This window comes from Giraffa tippelskirchi, chromosome 1, assembly GCF_054371585.1.
Source record: "Giraffa tippelskirchi isolate mGirTip1 chromosome 1, T2T-mGirTip1v1.2.pri, whole genome shotgun sequence".
Taxonomy (NCBI): Eukaryota; Metazoa; Chordata; class Mammalia; order Artiodactyla; family Giraffidae; genus Giraffa; species Giraffa tippelskirchi.
The window spans coordinates 179,416,171-179,433,938 of NC_137275.1; the positions used below are offsets into that span (position 1 = coordinate 179,416,171).

The 17,768-nt window shown below is 38.1% G+C and overlaps 1 protein-coding gene across 7 annotated transcripts in view; it reads left to right on the plus strand.

The window, feature by feature from the left end:
- The window catches only part of FRMPD1 (FERM and PDZ domain containing 1), a 165,756-nt gene that overhangs the window by 110,699 nt on the left and 37,289 nt on the right, over nucleotides 1-17,768 (plus strand). For all 7 annotated transcript variants that reach the window (XM_081510639.1, XM_081510669.1, XM_081510638.1 and 4 more), the window contains one exon: nucleotides 7,475-7,579. In XM_081510639.1, the coding sequence (XP_081366765.1) occupies nucleotides 7,479-7,579 (101 nt within the window). In that variant the 5' untranslated portion in view covers nucleotides 7,475-7,478. The remainder of the gene's footprint in view (nucleotides 1-7,474; nucleotides 7,580-17,768) is intronic.

Genomic DNA, 17,768 nt, shown 5'->3' on the forward strand with positions numbered 1-17,768 from the left:
TTCCTGTCTGTATTTCATCCCTAACTTCTGGGATCCCATTTCTCTTTTCTTCCTTGTTTTGCTGGAATACATCCTCTAGTAGCATCTTGAGAAAGTGTATATGAGAAGTAAATTTTTATAGACCTGAACATTTTTGAGGTTTTTCCAGTGGTCATGTATGGATGTGAGAGTTGGACTATAAAGAAAGCTGAGAGCCAAAGAATTGATGCTTTTGAACTGTGGTGTTGGAGAAGACTCTTGAGAGTCCCTTGGACTGCAAGGAGATCCAACCAGTCCATCCTAAAGGAGACCAGTCCTGAGTGTTCATTGGAAGGACTGATTTTGAAGCTGAAACTCCAATACTTTGGCCACCTGATGTGAAGAACTGACTCATTTGAAAAGACCCTGATGTTGGGAAACATTGAAGGTGGGAGGAGAAGGGGATGACAGAGGGTGAGATGGTTGGATGGCATCACTGACTCACTGGATATGAGTTTGAGTAAACTCCGGGAGTTGGTGATGAATAGGGAGTCCTGGCATGCTGCAGTTCATGGGGTCACAAAGAGTCGGACACAACTGAACGATTGAAATGAACTGAACTGAACATTTTTTAATGTCTCTGCTATTTGATTGGTAGAATGGGTGAATTTAACTCAGATGACCATTATATCTACTACTGTGGGCAGGAATCCCTTAGAAGAAATGGAGTAGCCATCATAGTCAACAAAAGAGTCTGAAATGCAGTACTTGGATGCAATCTCAAAAATGACAGAATGATCTCTGTTCATTTCCAAGGCAAACCATTCAATATCACGGTAATCCAAGTCTATGCCCCAACCCGTAATGCTGAAGAAGTTGAAGTCGAATGGTTCTATGAAGACCTACAAGACCTTTTAGAACTAACACCCCAAAAAGATGTCCTTTACATTTTAGGGGACTGGAATGCAAAAGTAGGAAGTCAAGAAATACCTGGAGTAACAGGCAAATCGGAGTACAGAATGAAGCAGGGCAAAGGCTAATAGAGTTCTGTCAAGAGAACACACTGGTCATAGCAAACACCCTCTTCCAACAACACAAGAGAAGACTCTACACATGGACATCGCCAGATGGCCAACACCAAAATCAGATTGATTATATTCTTTGCAGTCAAAGATGGAGAAGCTCTATACAGTCAGCAAAAACAAGACCAGGAGCTGACTATGGTTTAGATCATGAACTCCTTATTGCCAAATTCAGACTTAAATTGAAGAAAGTGGGGGAAAACCACTAGGCCATTCAGGTATGACCTGAATCAAATCCCTAATGATTATACAGTGGAAATGACAAATAGATTTAAGGTACTAGATCCATAGACAGAGTGCCTGATGAACTGTGGACAGAGGTTTGTGACATTGTACAGGAGACAGGGATCAAGATCATCCCAAGAAAAAGAAAAGCAAAAAAGCAAAATGGCTGTCTGAGGAGGCCTTACATATAGCTGTGAAAAGAAGAGAAGTGAAAAGCAAAGGAGAAAAGGAAAGATATACCCATTTGAATGCAGAGTTCCAAAGAAGAGCAAGAAGAGATAAGAAAGCCTTCCTCAGCGATCAATGCAAAGAAATAGAGGAAAACAATAGAATGGGAAGTACTAGAGATCTCTCCAAGAAAATTAGCGATACCAAGGGAACATTTCATGCAAATATGGGCAAAGTAAAGGACAGAAATGGTATGGACCTAACAGAAGCAGAAGATATTAAGAAGAGGTGGCAAGAATACAGAGAAGAACTATACAAAAAAGATCTTTACAACCCAGATAATCACGATGGTATGATCACTCACCTAGAGCTAAACATCTTGGAATGTGAAGTCAAGTGGGCCTTAGGAAGCATCACTACAAACAAAGCTAGTGGAGGTGATGGAATGCCAGTTGAGCTATTTCAGATCCTAAAAGATGATGCTGTGAAAGTGCTGCACTCCATATGTCAGCAAATTTGGAAAATTCATCAGTGGCCACTGGACTAGAAAAGGTCAGTGTTCATTCCAATCCCAAAGAAAGGCAATGCCAAAGAATGCTCAAACTACCGCACAATTGCACTCATCTCACGTGCTAGTAAAGTAATGCTCAAAATTCTCCAAGCCAGGCTTCAGCAATACATGAACCATGAACTTCCAGATATTCAAGCTGGTTTTAGAAAAGGCAGAGGATCCAGAGATCAAATTGCCAACATCTGCTGGATCATCAAAATAGCAAGCGAGTTCCAGAAAAACATCTCTTTCTGCTTTATTGACTATGCCAAAGCCTTTGACTGTGTGGATCACAACAAACTGTGGAAAATTCTTCAAGAAATTGGAATACCAGACCACCTGACCTGCCTGTTGAGAAACCTGTATGCAGGTCAGGAAGCAACAGTTAGAACTGCACATGGAACAACAGACTGGTTCCAAATAGGAAAAGGAGTACGTCAAGGCTGTATATTGTCACCCTGCTTATTTAACTTATATGCAGAGTACATCATGAGAAACGCTGGGCTGGAAGAAACACAAGCTGGAATCAAGATTGCCGGGAGAAATATCAATAACCTGAGATATGCAGATGACACCACCCTTATGGCAGAAAGTGAAGAACTAAAGAGCCTCTTGATGAAAGTGAAAGAGGAGAGTGAAAAGTTGGCTTAAAGCTCAAGATTCAGAAAACTATGATCATGGCATCCAGTCCCATCACTTCATGGCAAATAGATGGGGAAACAGTGGCTGACTTTATTTTTGGGGGCTCCAAAATCACTGCAGATAGTGATTGCAGCCATGAAAGTAAAAGACGCTTACTCCTTGGAAGGAAAGTTATGACCAACCTAGACAGCATATTAAAAAGCAGAGACATTACATTGCCAAGAAAGGTCCGTCTAGTCAAGGCTATGGTTTTTCCAGTTGTCATGTATGGATGTGAGAGTTGGACTAGAAAGAAAGCTGAGTGCCGAAGAATTGCTGCTTTTGAACTGTGGTGTTGTAGAAGACTCTTGAGGGTCCCGTGGACTGCGAGGAGATCCAACCAGTCCACCCTAAAGGAGATCAGTCCTGGGTGTTCATTGGAAGGACTGATGTTGAAGCTGAAACTCAAATACTTTGGCCACCTAATGCGAAGAGCTGACTCATTTGAAAAGACCCTGATGCTGGGAAAGATTGAGGGCAGGAGGAGAAGGGGACGACAGAGGATGAGATGGTTGGATGGTATCACCGACTTGATGGACATGAGTTTGGGTAAACTCCGGGAGTTGGTGATGGACAGGGAGGCCTGGCGTGCTGCTGTTCATGGGGTTGCAAAGAGTCGGACATGACTGAACTACCGAACTGAACTGAACTGGCTTGGTATGGAATCCATAATCTATAAGGATTATAGGGCTCAGGGCCGGGGCAATGGGATGACCCAGAGGGATGGGATGGGGAGGGAGGTGGGTGGGGGGTCCAGGAAGGGGAGCACATGTAAACCCATGGCTTATTCATGTCAATGTATGGCAAAAACTATTACAATATTGTAAAGTAATTAGCCCCCAACTAAAATAAATAAATTTATAAATAAAAAAAAAGAATCCATAATCTATAAATTATAGATTGTTGTTATATAATTCTGTAATCTATAGAATCTGTAATCTATAATTCAACCTAGAGATTGAAAGTTATTTTCCTTCAGAGATTTGATGGCATGGCTTCAGTGTCTTCAGGCCTCTGTTGTTCCTGAGAAGTCTAATGCTGTTTTTGTATGTGATCTATTTTTTTTCTTCCAAAGCTTTGAAGATATTCTGTTTCTAGTTTCTGAAATTTTACAATGTTATTTCTTGATGTGGGTGTTTTTTCATTAATTATGCTGGGCAATTAGTAAACATTCTTAATCTGGAAACAAGCTTCTAAGGGAAATGTTATTGACTTATTTAACAATTTCTTTACCTCCATTTCATTTACTCTCTCCTTACAGAACTTATGTTGGATGAATTTTGGACGTCCCTGATTGTTAAGCATACATATCTATTTTTTTCTTTTCACCCTGTCTTTCACTTATGGTTACTGTTTTCTATATTTCATTGACTACATTTCTCAACTTTTTAATTGAATTTTTATTCCAGCTATTTTATTTTTAGTTTCCAGATTATGTTCTCTGATTACTCTTTTTCAAAGAAGATTCTCTTTTTGTTTCATGGATGTAACATCTTGTCTTTTTGAGGATTTGAATTGTAGACTAACGTTTTTTCCTCTGTTACCTGCATTGTCTCTGTTTCTTTGAGTTCCCTTTGTTTTGATCTTTTTAAAATAGTATAGGTTTCCTCAAATATCCATTCATGTGTAAGAGTGAAGCATTAAAAGCAATTGGATGGGGCAGGTCATCGACAATATGTATGCATGGTCTGGGCATTGAGATTATCAGAGAATAAAAAGAGATCTGAAATGTTTTGGGAAAAAACCTAAAATGATTGGAAGCTTTGTAGGATGGATGGATGGGGCCCACTGACAGGACACTGACAGATTTCAAGCCGGGGTGATCTGGCAGCAAGTTCCCAGAAGTATCACTATCTAAAGGTCTTTTTTCTGGTACTCTTTAGTTGTCCAGAAAAAGATCTCTAGTCTCTTACTTTGGATGTAAATTCCTAGCTGCCTGGATTCTGGGAACTGGGCAAAGGAGTTCTTGTCATTTAGTAAGAAGAATTGTTTTTAATCCTTCTATTTCATTCCTATATCCTCTGTTGTGCCTGGTCTCCACAAATCTGCAGCCTCTCATGTTTGATTCTCTAAAGAATAAGCCTTCTGCCCCTAGAAGGCTAGAGAAGTGATGGTTGTCTAGGCAGGTAGTGGGATGGGGCCTGTGAATATAGTTGCTGCTTTATACAGACATGTTTCATGTTTTCAGCCCTGTCCTTTATCCCTGCTTTCTCCCATAGGTGCTGCCTCTAATTCCTGAGCCATCAAATGGCAAATCAGCTCATTTTCCATCAGAATCTCTTTCTGCAAGCACATTGGTTTCTGTTTCCTTTGCTCTGGTCAGTTATATCTCCTCCAAACAATTTATCTTCCAGACACTGTCAACATTGCTCATCTTCTCTATTCTATGGGTTTATTTCCTTTACTGTCATTTGTAAGGTTTAGAAAAGAGAAGAGATTAAGACATTGTTTCAATTCACCATGTTTAACCAGAAATCTTCCCTCACTTTTATAATTTTAAAAAGTGAGCTGTGTAGAACTGAAGATAGTATTCAGGTCTGCTGTCCCCATAGAAAAAAAGCTAGACTGACACATCCCTTGATCCAAATGGAATTTATTTTTGGTTGCAGTCTATGTTTTATACCCATTAATTTGTATTTGGCTGCCGTTTGATGAAAAATGTTGTCTCTATGTTTCCAAAGTGATGAGTTTGAGTGTCCTGCTTTCATTTTTATTTGAAAACGGTTAGTGTACTCCTAGTATAGATTCCATTATTATTCTGTAGATTACTGATAGATTCTAGTTGCTAATATTTTATTTGGGATATTTACTTTGATAATTGTAAGGGAGATGGTATTTCTGCCTTATCCTAGTATGTTTATCAGAATTGATATCAATGTTATAATGACTATTTAAAAAATTTTGGAAGCTTGCTTTTTTTTTTATGCTCTCAAATAGCTGGCATAGCATTGGGGGAAATAAACTAAGCTGGCTAAAAGCAATGTGATATCCTAGGTTGAATCCTAGAACAGAAGAGAAGCATAAATGGAAAAGCTGATGAAATCTGAATAAAATCTACAGCCTAGCTAATATTAGTGTACCAATGTTAATTTCTTTAGTGTTGACAACGTTACAATGATTATGTAAGATGCTAACATTAGGAAAGCTGAATGAAGGGTATAATGGAACTCTCTGTATTATCTTTGCAGCCTTTGTGTTCATCTAAAATTATTCCAAAATATAAAGTTTATATTTAAAGTAAAGCAAAAAGAAATCGTAAGGGTGAGCTATGTCTTATAAATTTGTGAGAGTTCACCTTTGAACCGATTTGCCTGGAATTTTTTTTGAGTGTAGCGCTTTAACAACTTTCTCTTCTATGATAATTGTCTTTTAGACATTCTGTCTCTTCTAGGGTCATCTTATATCATTTATATTTCCCTTGAAAACTATCTATGTTATTAAGTTTTTCAAAGGTATTTATGTATTGTTAAGCAACATAATCTCTTGTAATTTTTTAAAAAATTTTTTCTGTATCCATGGTTGTTTCCCAGTGTCATATATTATTTTGTGTGGGTATTTATTGGATTGTGAAATTAACTTGATGAGTTGAGACAGTATTTTAAGAAGTAAAATAGAAAATTATATATTGTTTTAGGAAACTTTAATCTCAAGCATATATACTGTTTTTCTTGGTAACCTGATAATATCTATCAAAGCACAAATGCATGTAAATTTTGACCTCGCAATTCAATATCTGGAAACTTACCCAAATATATAATTGCATATGTACAGAATTGATACTTGTACAACATAACTCATTGCAATATTACTTACAATAGAGAGATTGGCAATAACCCAAATGTCTATCAAGGGAAGACTACTTCTTAAATTATAGTACATTCATACAGTGTAATACTCAGAGGCTGTCAAAAGGAATGAGGAGGCATTCTTTGTATTAATGTGAAAAGATACTGAGGAAGAAAGCTTGGTGTGGAACAATGTGTGTGGTGTACTATCCTTTGTGTTAAGAAGAGGATACATAAAATCTGTATTTGTATTTGCTTGTACAGGCATATAGAAACTCTGGAAAGACGGATATCTCAAGTGGGAAAGCAGTGATTATGTATCAGTATGGGAACTGAGTGGATGGGCTTAGGGAAGAGGAGAAGGGAGACATTTCACTGTATATCTTTTTTTATTTTTATGGTAAGAACACACTTAACATGAGATCTACCCTCTTAACAAATTTTTAAGTGCACAATACAGTAACTGTATATCTTTTTCTTTTTTTAAATCTTGGGTTTGAATTATACAAATTCAGAATTACCTATTCAAAAATTAGATATAAAATGCTAAGCAAAAAAAAAAAAACAAAACAGCACTCCAGACAAGTGGGCACAATGTGATTAAAATGCTCCCATCTCCATGTAGTTCTTGATGCAGTCAAAACCAAGTTGTGCTGTCCAAGGATGCACACAGAGTTGAGGTGGGAGGGCAGTGTCACACAGAAGGTGTGTCTCTGACAGTGGGTCATAGTCACAGTTTGAGAAGCCTTACTTATATTTCCCAATCCTTATCTTTAACCACTGAAGAAATAAAGCCAATCTGTGTATCACAAGACTGTGGGCTCTTTAGGGCAGAGGGCTGCTAAAGTTGTTCACTCTGTGGACACTGAGCACTTGTGTGTGTTAATTTCAGATACAAAGAAAGCCCTGGTTTTTTGATTAGCATGTCTTAAAATTGGCAAATATAGGAAGCATCACAGCGATCTGTTAGAATCCTCTTCCAAGCATTTTGGCTAGCTTCTTAAGAAAATTCTTCTTCTTTTTAGGTAAATGGAAGAGCTGGAGACCAGCTTATTCCAGACACGGAAAGCACACAGAATAGAACAAATGGTGGCAAGATGGCTCCGGCGCTCCCGGGACAGCTCAGCCCGGTAAGACTCCTGGGCTGGCAGAGATTTCTGTCTGTAAGGGTTCAGTGTTCCCATGGGAGGAGGTTTTGCAGTCTTGGCAGCGCCTGGGGATCACTCTCTCCAGCTTGCTTTGTTCTTACATCCTGTGACGGGAGAAGTGTAAATGGGTCAGCAATTTTGCTGGAGTGCCTTTCTCTCTGTCCCTTTCCAATTCCTCCCCTCTGCATCCTTCAACAGGCACTCACAGACATAGAGTCACTCACCCCAAACTCATGCCCGCATTTATAGAGACACACATTCACACACAGACAGATGTAGGCACACTCAAACCCACATACTTGCATCCATGTGCCTATACGCTCTGAAACACACACTCACACACACAGTCTTGAATACACACGCACACATGCTCACTGTTTCTGTCTGTCTCACACACACTCCTTGTCTTAGTACTTGATGTCAGGCAATCTGCTGTTTATACTCTTTCCCCGTCTTTGTTTCCAGCAGCTGTTCCTTCCTTGCAGTCCCTATTTCATTCTAAACAAAATGAAATGAAATCAAATACAGATCTGATTTGACTGCTACAAGAGAACTTAAAATATGTTCTGTTTCAAAGCGCTCATTTTCCATCTCAGATTTCCTGTCTGGCCCTGACATAGAGATGAAATATCATGTGTCAGGTGTTTCTGATACACATATTCTTCCAAAGGAACTGGGAACAGCTGTCCTGTTGCCGAGCAGTAAACTTGCTCACAGCTGCACTGCCCTGTGTCCAAGTGCGCGGGTCCTCACACACTGCGATGGGATAAGGTTGGGAGGACTAGCCCCATTTTACAGATGAAAACCTGAGGTTCAGGGAGTATCTCATTTACAGCCAACCCCACCCGCTCTGCTCTGAAACGTTTGCTGGGTCGTCATCTCCTATAGGATGAGTTTAAACGTTTTTGGTTAGACATTCAAGGCTCTCTATGATCGACCTACAATCCATTACAGCTGTTTGTCTTACTCTTCTGCTTCATTCACATCATACTCCAGCTGAAATGACCTACTCGCTGTTCCCCTATCCAAGCACCCAACTTCCCCTTCCACCACCTACACCTGGGTTCCTGTGGCACATCCCTTCCTCCCATCTCCATGTGTCTAGACCCCACTCACAGGTCAGGGTGTGGCTGAAATGCTGGGTCTCCCATGAAGTGTTCTACAGTCCACAGCCAGAATTAATCTCTCCCAAGGGGTCCCATAGTATTTGGTTTGTAGCATCAGCATTGTGCTTCTCCCAGTGTGTTCAGCTTAAATTTGAGCACATCCCTTTTCTTTCTTCTAGACCACAGCTAAGCTCAGTGGAGGGCAGGGAAAGTATCAGCCTCACCTCATAGCCCAGGTTGAGTTCCAGGAGTTGCAAGGAGTCAGGTAGTGCTTGGTGAATGAATGGGAGAACTCTTAGGTGCATTGTTTTCTGAAATGAGTTCTGCAAAACCTAGTTGTGTGCGATGTTCTCTACTAAAAAACGTTCCATGACCAAATATGTTTAGGAAGCGATGCTACCTATATCCGATTCCTACCCACCCACTCTTGGTAATTCATAGTGTGTTTTGGCACATTAAAGGCTCTGAGAAATCCTGCAGAAAAAGACCTGTGTAACATTGATGTCACCTTGCCTGAATATTTGACCATGTAACTCTCTAATATCTAGCTTCTCTCACAGAATGCAAATAAAAGGCAACATCTAGGAAGTTTTTTTTTCTCATCTATTTTGAGATATGTTTTACATAACATAAAATTTACCCATTTAAAAATGTACAGATTTATCTAGTGTATATACAGGATATATTTAGTGTATGTATAGAATTTTGCAACAATCACCACAATCTAATTTTAGAATACTTTCAATACCCCCAAAAGAAACCCCATACCCATTAACAGTCATTCCCTATTTGCCCCTCCCCTAGCTCTAGATAACCACTCATCTACTTTCTGTTTCTATAGATTTGTCTGTTCTGGATATTTCCTGTGAATAGAATCATACAATATGTTGTCTTTGTGATTGCCTTCTTTCACTTAGCATAATGTGTTTGTGGTTCATCTGTGTTATAATATGCATCAGTGTGCATTCCTTTTATTTAAAAACTTTTTATTTTGTATTGGAGTATAGTGGATTAACAATGTTATAGTAGTTTCAGATGGATAGCAAAGCAACTGAGCCATACATATACATGTATCCATTCTCCCCCAAAACCCTTCCCACCTAGGCTGCCACATAGAGTTGAGTAGAGTTCCCTGTCCTATATAGTAGGTCCTTGTTAGTTATCCATCTTAAATATAGCAGTGTGTACCTGTCCATCCCAAACTCCCTAACTCTCTGTTCCCCCATCCTCCCCTCCCCACTACCGCTGCAACTGTAAGTTCATTCTCTTAAGTCTGTGAGTCTGTTTCTGTTTTATAAATAAGTTCATTTGTATCATGTCTTTTTAGATTCCTCGTATAAGGGATGTCATATGATGTTTCTACTTCTCTAACTTGCTTCACTCAGTATGACAGTTTTTGTTGTTGCTCAGCTGCTCAGTTGTGACCGACTCTGTGACCCCATGGACTGCAGCACTCCAGGCCTCCCTGTCCTTCACTGTCTCCTGGAGCCTGCTCCAACTCATGTCCTTTGAGTCCGTGATGCCATCTAACCATCTTGTCCTCTGTCGTCCCCTTCTCCTCCTGCCTTCATCAGGGCATCCTCAGGGTCTTTTATAATGACAATTTTAAGGTCCACATCCATATTGCTGCAAATGGTATTATTTCATTCTTTTTGATGGCTGAGTAATATTAGATTGTAAATACGTACTGCCTCTCCTTTATGCATTCCTCTGTTAATGAACATTTAGGTTGCTTCCGTATCTTGGCTGTTGTAAACAGTGCTTGCATTCCTTTTTATTGCCAAATAATGTTCCATTATGGTATATTTTCTTTGCCCATCAGTTAATGTACACTTGAGTTGTTTCCACTTGGGAGCTATTGTGAATAATGCTGCTATAAACATTTTTTATTTGAACATATGTTTTCATTTCTCTTGGGTTTATACTTGGATTAGAATTGCTGGGTCATATAGCAGCTTGATGTTGAACCTTTGGAGGAACTGCCAGGCTGTTTTCCAAAGCATTTCCACCAGCAGGATATGAGGGTTCCAATGTCTGCACACCTTTGGCAACACTTATTATCTGTTATTTTTTATTATAAACATCCTAGTGGGTGTGAAGTGATATCTCATTATGGTTTTGATCTGTATTTTCCTGATAACTAATGCTGTTGAGCATCTTTCCATGAATTTAGTGGGAAGTTTGTTTTCCAAGTGCTTTAGAAAGAGGAGAAAAAGAGGGAATGATTCCTGAAAGTGTCCATGGAAGGCATTATTTCTGTGTTTCTAGGATAAATCACATGTAGTCTTATTGAAATTGTTTCTCAGCTCTAATCCTGCAACCTTGATTCAAGCTGGGTTTTTCTGTATTCAGATTAGTTGAAAATGGTCAGGAATTGAAAAGCATAAGTAATTTGTTTTCCTGGAGTAGAGTAAATGGTACCACCTTCCACAGAATTGCTTAACCAAGAGACCTATGAGTCATCCTGAATTTTCCTCTCTCTCATACCCTGTATCTACCCCATCAGCAACTTTTGTCAGTTCATCCTCAAACATATCTCCACTCTGTCCTCCTCTCTGTCCCCGGAGGGCATTGCCATAGACATTCACTCTTTCTCTGCTCCACCCTGAAGCCATAGTGAGCTTTTCAGAATACACACTGCTCCTGTCCCACATACTCGCTGCTGGCTCCACCCCATCCCAAACCATTCAGTGGCCACCTGCCACCATGCCATAGCCTACAAGTCTCTTTACAATCTGTTCCTGGTTTCATGTCTTCATCTTGTTTCTCCTACTTCCTTGGCAGAGAGTCTACTTCCTTGCCACACTTTATAACAATATATCCATTTGTTTACTTGTTCTTTGCCTAACCCCGCACCTGTCTAATATGTGACTGTTCTCTCCCAACCCTCCTGCCACATATGAGACCAAAGACTATAACTGTCTTGTCTAAAAAGTATCTTCAGCCCTAGAAGAATGCATACAGAGTATGTAGTAGATATTCAATAAATTTTTATTGATTAAGGGCTTTCACAGTCAGGGACTGTATTACTTATTTTTATTTATTTAAAATATATCTAAATTTTGCATTGTTTCTTCTTCCAAATGGAATTTTTGATGATTAACAGTTTTAAAACACATGAAAACTTTTATTTTTTTATTTTTATTTTTTTCAAGTAGGTGAAGGCTTTTGTTTTTTTTTTTTTTAATTTATTTTAGTTGGGGGCTAATTACTTTACAATATTGTAGTAGTTTTTGCCATACATTGACATGAATCAGCCATGGGTTTACATGTACATGAAAACTTTTAAATAAAGACTGGAAATTCTATAGATAGATTGCAAACCAATTAGATGTAGGATTTAGCATTTGAGTACTAACATTGGTTCTGCATTTCCTGATAGCCAGGTCAAAAAATGAAAAAAATACATTGAAGTGTTTTTTATAGTCCAGAGAAAAGGAAACAAATTAATCTGCAGTCATAAGTTTACATGCATCTTTTAAAAATCTTGCTATCTTTTCAGAACTTTAAAAGCTTCTACTCATTTCAGCTTATTGTACTTACTTAATTATAATTGCCATTTTTTCCATAAAGTTAAATTTTACCTCTGACACTAATTGAACTGTCTAGGAAGAAATTAGTCAAAAATAACAATTTCCATTTCCAAACATTATTAAACAAATTGATAATTTTTATGAACCTGGGTAATGTTAGAGCTTTATAAGGCATCTTAAAATGGGTATTTTTCTGGGGAAGAGTATCAACTTTCAAAGTTACTTTGATTTCTTCAATTTTAAATGAGTGGACAATCCCTAGTCAAATTCAGATAGTGGCTCTCAGTTTGAATGTCTGTCTGTGCGTGCTTGGGTAGGGTGCAAGCTTAGTGAAACCAATAATTGTAGAAATGCAAAATTACTCAGATGTTATTAAGATGACTGCTATTTTACCACTTAATTTCACATTCTAATATAAAAATAACATTTACAGTATCAGTGCTCTTTTAGAAATAGCTAACCCCCCCCAAATAGTATCTATGCATTGTTTTGAATTTCTGTAAAAACAATGTAATACAAACCACTTAATAAAAGCTATAGCATAGTGACATTACATTATAAACTAATTTTTAACCATTTTGCTTTGAACTAAATTGTCATCTTCTTTACCACTTTCTGTAACTAGGGAGGTGATAAAATGAGATGAGAAAGACATGTTATAGAATACTTTTTTGCTTAATTATACCATTTTTTTGTCTCCTACAATTTTTGATTTTTATATAGTTAAATGATAATCTCTTGATGATTTCTCTGATTGCTTCAAAGAAAATCCTCACCCAATAATTAATTAATTAATTTTCAATTTGATAGTTTAAGATATTTTATATTTAAGTTTTTACTTTGGTGTTTATTTTAGTGTAGGGTGTGAAATAAAGATCTAGCTTGTTTTTTTCCAAAATAAGTAGTGTTTGCATCACCATTAACTGTGAGTAACCTTTCCTTTCTTCACTGACTTACGGTCTCATTTTATCATATGAAATCCCTGTGTCTGTGAGTGAAAACTTGTATCTCTTCCTAGGCTAGCTATTCTGTTTAATTGATCTAACTGCCTTCTTTCACACACCTATATTAAAACTATTTATATTTATTATCTGTTAAACTAGACTTTTATTCTCTTCATTTGCCATTTTATATTCTTATCTGCATTTTCCATCTGAACTTTAGAATAATTTTATTGTATTATTAAAACAATTTTGTGTAAGATTTACTGAATTCTTTTATATGTAATCTAGAAATGTTGGTTTTATAGATCAAGACTTAAAGAAAATCTAAGGAGTTTGATGAATTTCATGCCTTCTTCTTGGTGCTTGGTTTTATAAACCTCAAGACTTAAAAATATTTCTTTCAATTTATATTTAATCTTAATATTAGTGTGTATTAGTATTAATCTAATGTGTGTACATGTGTGTTTAATGAATACACATGTGCACACACTCACATGTACACACAGGCATAGATATTCACAAATGTGCACACATGCATCATGGCATCTTTGTGTCAGAAATCTTGGCTATTGGTTTTTCCCTCCTTCTAAATTTGCTTGTTCATTATAACCATAGTCGGTTTACTAGTTATAGGGATGGTATTTTTGACCTTTCTAATACTCCTAATGGTGTAGAAAGACCATTTCAGGTACCAGTTTTTTATTGCTATTTGACCATGGACAAAAGGGAAAGATTTTAAGAGAACAGGTTAGAAAGTTCCTGTGCTGTGTCTGTAGGGTCTGAACCTCCTTTTTAAAGTAGCAATGGAATACTTTCTCCACCTCTCAGCTGTAAGCTTTTGCCCTATAGCACTGTACGCACAATATATATATTCAGTGGTCTCTAGAAACTATCACAGCCACAAGCCTAGTCCTGTGATTATGACTACAAGATAAATTTCTTTCTGGAACAGGCCACTCCTTCTATTTCTTCTTTCTTTGAATAAACTTTAGATTAAAAATCCAGTTTATACCAGACGTTCACTTTTAAAATCACTCAAGCTGAACGTAATACAGTGTTTAAACATAGATTCAAAATAGTTTCTCCACATCCTGCTGGAAGTCAGAGGTGAATTCTTTGTTGTTACAAGATAGAGGCAAAATATATTTCACAGCCTATCAGAGAGCAGATAAAAAGCCAGAGAATATTTGAAGCCTAATCTGTCTCCATATGGCATTTTTTTTTCTTCTCAGGGTTATTGATCAGCTCAATATGAACTTATGACCCATAAAATATAGAATGAGTCTACCCGAGGCTATTTCCATGATAAATTTAACATGTTTTTTCCAGTTCTACCTTAGGATCCAGTTATCTGACAAGATTTCTATTAGTGTTACCAGGTCTTATGCTGTTCTGATGTAAAACCACAGGAATGATCTCAGATTTATGATTTAAAACAATTACAAAGGCAGCAGACAGAGGTTTTTGGATTGTCAGCGCTTAGTTTGATATTTATAAGATTCTTCAGAGGAGGAAATTTTGCTGCAGAGATCATTTCCTTCAGTTCCCTGTTGAACATTCTTTTTGAGGAGAGACTATGGCTTCATCCTGTTTTTAAGCAATCCCTTTCCAAACAAAAGCCTAGATGTGGCCTTCGGGGAAAATGTCAAATCCAGACTTTGGGCCAAAGCTCCTGACGTTGTCCAGGGATTAGTCAATACAGTTGGGCCTCGTTTGTCTACCATTGTTGGGGAGCACACTCTTCCAAATGGAAAAGTCAGATAAATGAAGACTACTCACTTGAAAAGCATCCAAATGAATTCTGTTCTAACCATGTGGTAAGGTTTATATTTTTCTTTTGTCCTCTAAACATTTATTAAGCCTTACTCTATGCCTAGCATTGAATGCAGCATGTGGGGGCAAGAAAGACATGGTTGTACTGTATGAGCTATGGTCTAGAAAGGACAGGAGACTTCACACTGGTCATTACAAATATCATGTGTGTTTCAAAAAGTGATGTACAGATTTTGTGTACAGGTTCAGCAGGGGGAGAGGGATATTTCTGCCAAAAACAGAAGATTGAGTAGGAGCTATGCAGGTGAAGTGTATGGTAGGGTGTTTTGAGAGCTGTGTCAAGGGCTGGGGGATGTTCTAGCCAGAAGGAAGACTTTGTGTTTGAGGTACTCCAAGGGGACTTGTCTGGCTAGAACAAAAATATTGAGAGAGTGAATGGCTTGGTTGTAGAGGCTTCAGTGGCGAGCAGGGGCTGTATTAAGCCATACTAAGGTTTTCGGATTAAGTCATTCAGTCAGGGCAGACATATGAACAGGATTGCATTTATTAATATAATATCAGTCTAGTTGCTGGATGGAGAATCATTTAGGTGAAACAAGAATCTAAAGTGGGGAGGGACTTCCCTGGTGGTCCAGTGGCTAAGACTCTGTGCTCGCAATTCAGGGGGCCTGGATTTGATCACCGATCAGGGAACTAGATCCCACATGCTGCAACTAAGAGTTCGCATGCCACAACTAAACAATTCTGCATGCTGTAACTAAGACCTGGCACAGCCAAATAAATAAATATATTTTTTATAAAAAGGACAAAAAGTGAGGAGACCAGCTAGGAGACACTTAGAGAAATCTGTCTGTAGGACAGGGGACAAAGTCCTGAAATAGAATGGTGGTCATGGAGATGGAGAGAAATGGACATCTTTAGAGAGTTTTGAAGTCATGACTGATAGGATGCTAGGGGTGAGAGCAGGGTAAAGTCAAAGATTACTCCCAGGAGTATGTCTTGAGCAACTGATCACTGTTCTCCAGATACCATTTGTTGAGCACTGGATATGGAGAAGATGGGTCCTGATGAGGACTCAGAGTCAAAAGGCTGAGCTGTATATCAAATTAAGCAAACATTGAAGTCTGTTATATTCAAATTTACTACTATTTATTAATGGCTATATATACATTTCCACCTTTGCTAATCATATGAGGTGTACTGTTTTGTATCATGCTCTTTATATTCAGTATTTTGCTCATATATTCACCTAATAAACAGAGATGCTTTCTATGGGCAAAGTTCTTCACTTGGTACAGTGAGAGATACAGAGGTGGGTAAAAAATGTTTCCTGAATTCTGAGAATTGGCAGTCTATGGGGGGTAATGATATATGGAATCAAATAGCTATCACTGACAGTTGAGGTGCTCAAGGCCAGGAGGGCTCAGAGATGAGTGAACTTGTGTCTAGCTAGGAAATCAGAGGAGGATTTTTGGAAGAGGTAGCATTTGAGCTGGATTTTGATTGAACTGTGAGGCAGCTGCATGAACTGAAGCCCAGATGTGAAACTGGTGCAGCAGGTAAGGTTAGGCTGGAATGAAGGCCTGGGAAGGAAAGTGGGTAGAGAATGTTGGCTGGGACCTGAGACCTAAAGACAAAAGGCCAAGAAGGTAAGGTTGAGGAGTTTAACTTTTATCCTGTGGGTGATAGGGAGTTGTAGTGGCAGAATAATCCACATAAGGGGATTTGGGCAGTTTAGAAGATGCTGTGGAAGAGTATTTTCTAAGCTATGTTTCCATGTATGTCTAAGTTTCACAGGCTTGTGGCCCTTCATTGCTGTAGAGTCTTGGGGCAGTTCCTTACTATGCTTGATTTATCTATTCTCTGTTGGTGGTTTCAATTTTTTCAACTATTCTACATAAAGCTATGGTAAATATTTTTGAATACTCAATTGCCAGTGTATTTTGAGCTCATATTTTGTTCTAGGGCTTAATGATACAAGGGAATGTTTGTCTTCTAGGAACTAATAGTCTAGTGCAAACAGTGTTTTTTATTTTGGGAGGATGCATACTACTTTGAGAAATGTTATTCAAAATGGTAACAGAAGGTCAAAGAAAATGATCAAATTTTAAATTCATATTATAATTTCCCTGATGACTTTCCAAAGAGAGTAAGCAGCCAATTTATGTGGTCAGCCTTAGTTAAATCCCAGGGCCCACACATGTTGGACTTTATTATTTTTATTCCTATGTGGTGCTGTAGTGACATGTAATAGTTCTCTGTAATCCTTTCAGTTGTTCTTCTTTAATCACCAGAGTTGTGCATTTTCTGTTATTTACCAGCTTTATTTCTTCATGTGTGAGTTTTCCACTCAACTTGCTTTGAGGATGTGAAGTCTGGGTATTTACTGCATGTTTTATGTCCATTCTGCATATATTTTCATTGTAAGCTTTTTCCCTCCAGGATTTTATAAGTTGATTTACTTATTTCCAATAGCTCTATCTATACTTTGCATACCATGCAATTCACTCACTTAAAGTGTGCAACTCACTGATTTTTAGTGTTTTCACAGGAATGTAAGACCACCACCACAATAAATTTTGGAAAATTTCATCACCCCAACAAGACACTCTGAATGTATTAGCAGTCACTCTCTATTTCCTTTCTAAACCCTCCTTCCCCAGCCCTAGGCTATCACTAATCTACTTTCTGTCTCTATAGATTTATCTATTCTGGACATAGCACATGAATGGAATCATAAAGTATGTGGTCTTTTGTGACTGACTTCTTTCATTTAGCATGATGTGTTCAAGGTTTATCCATGTTATAGAACATA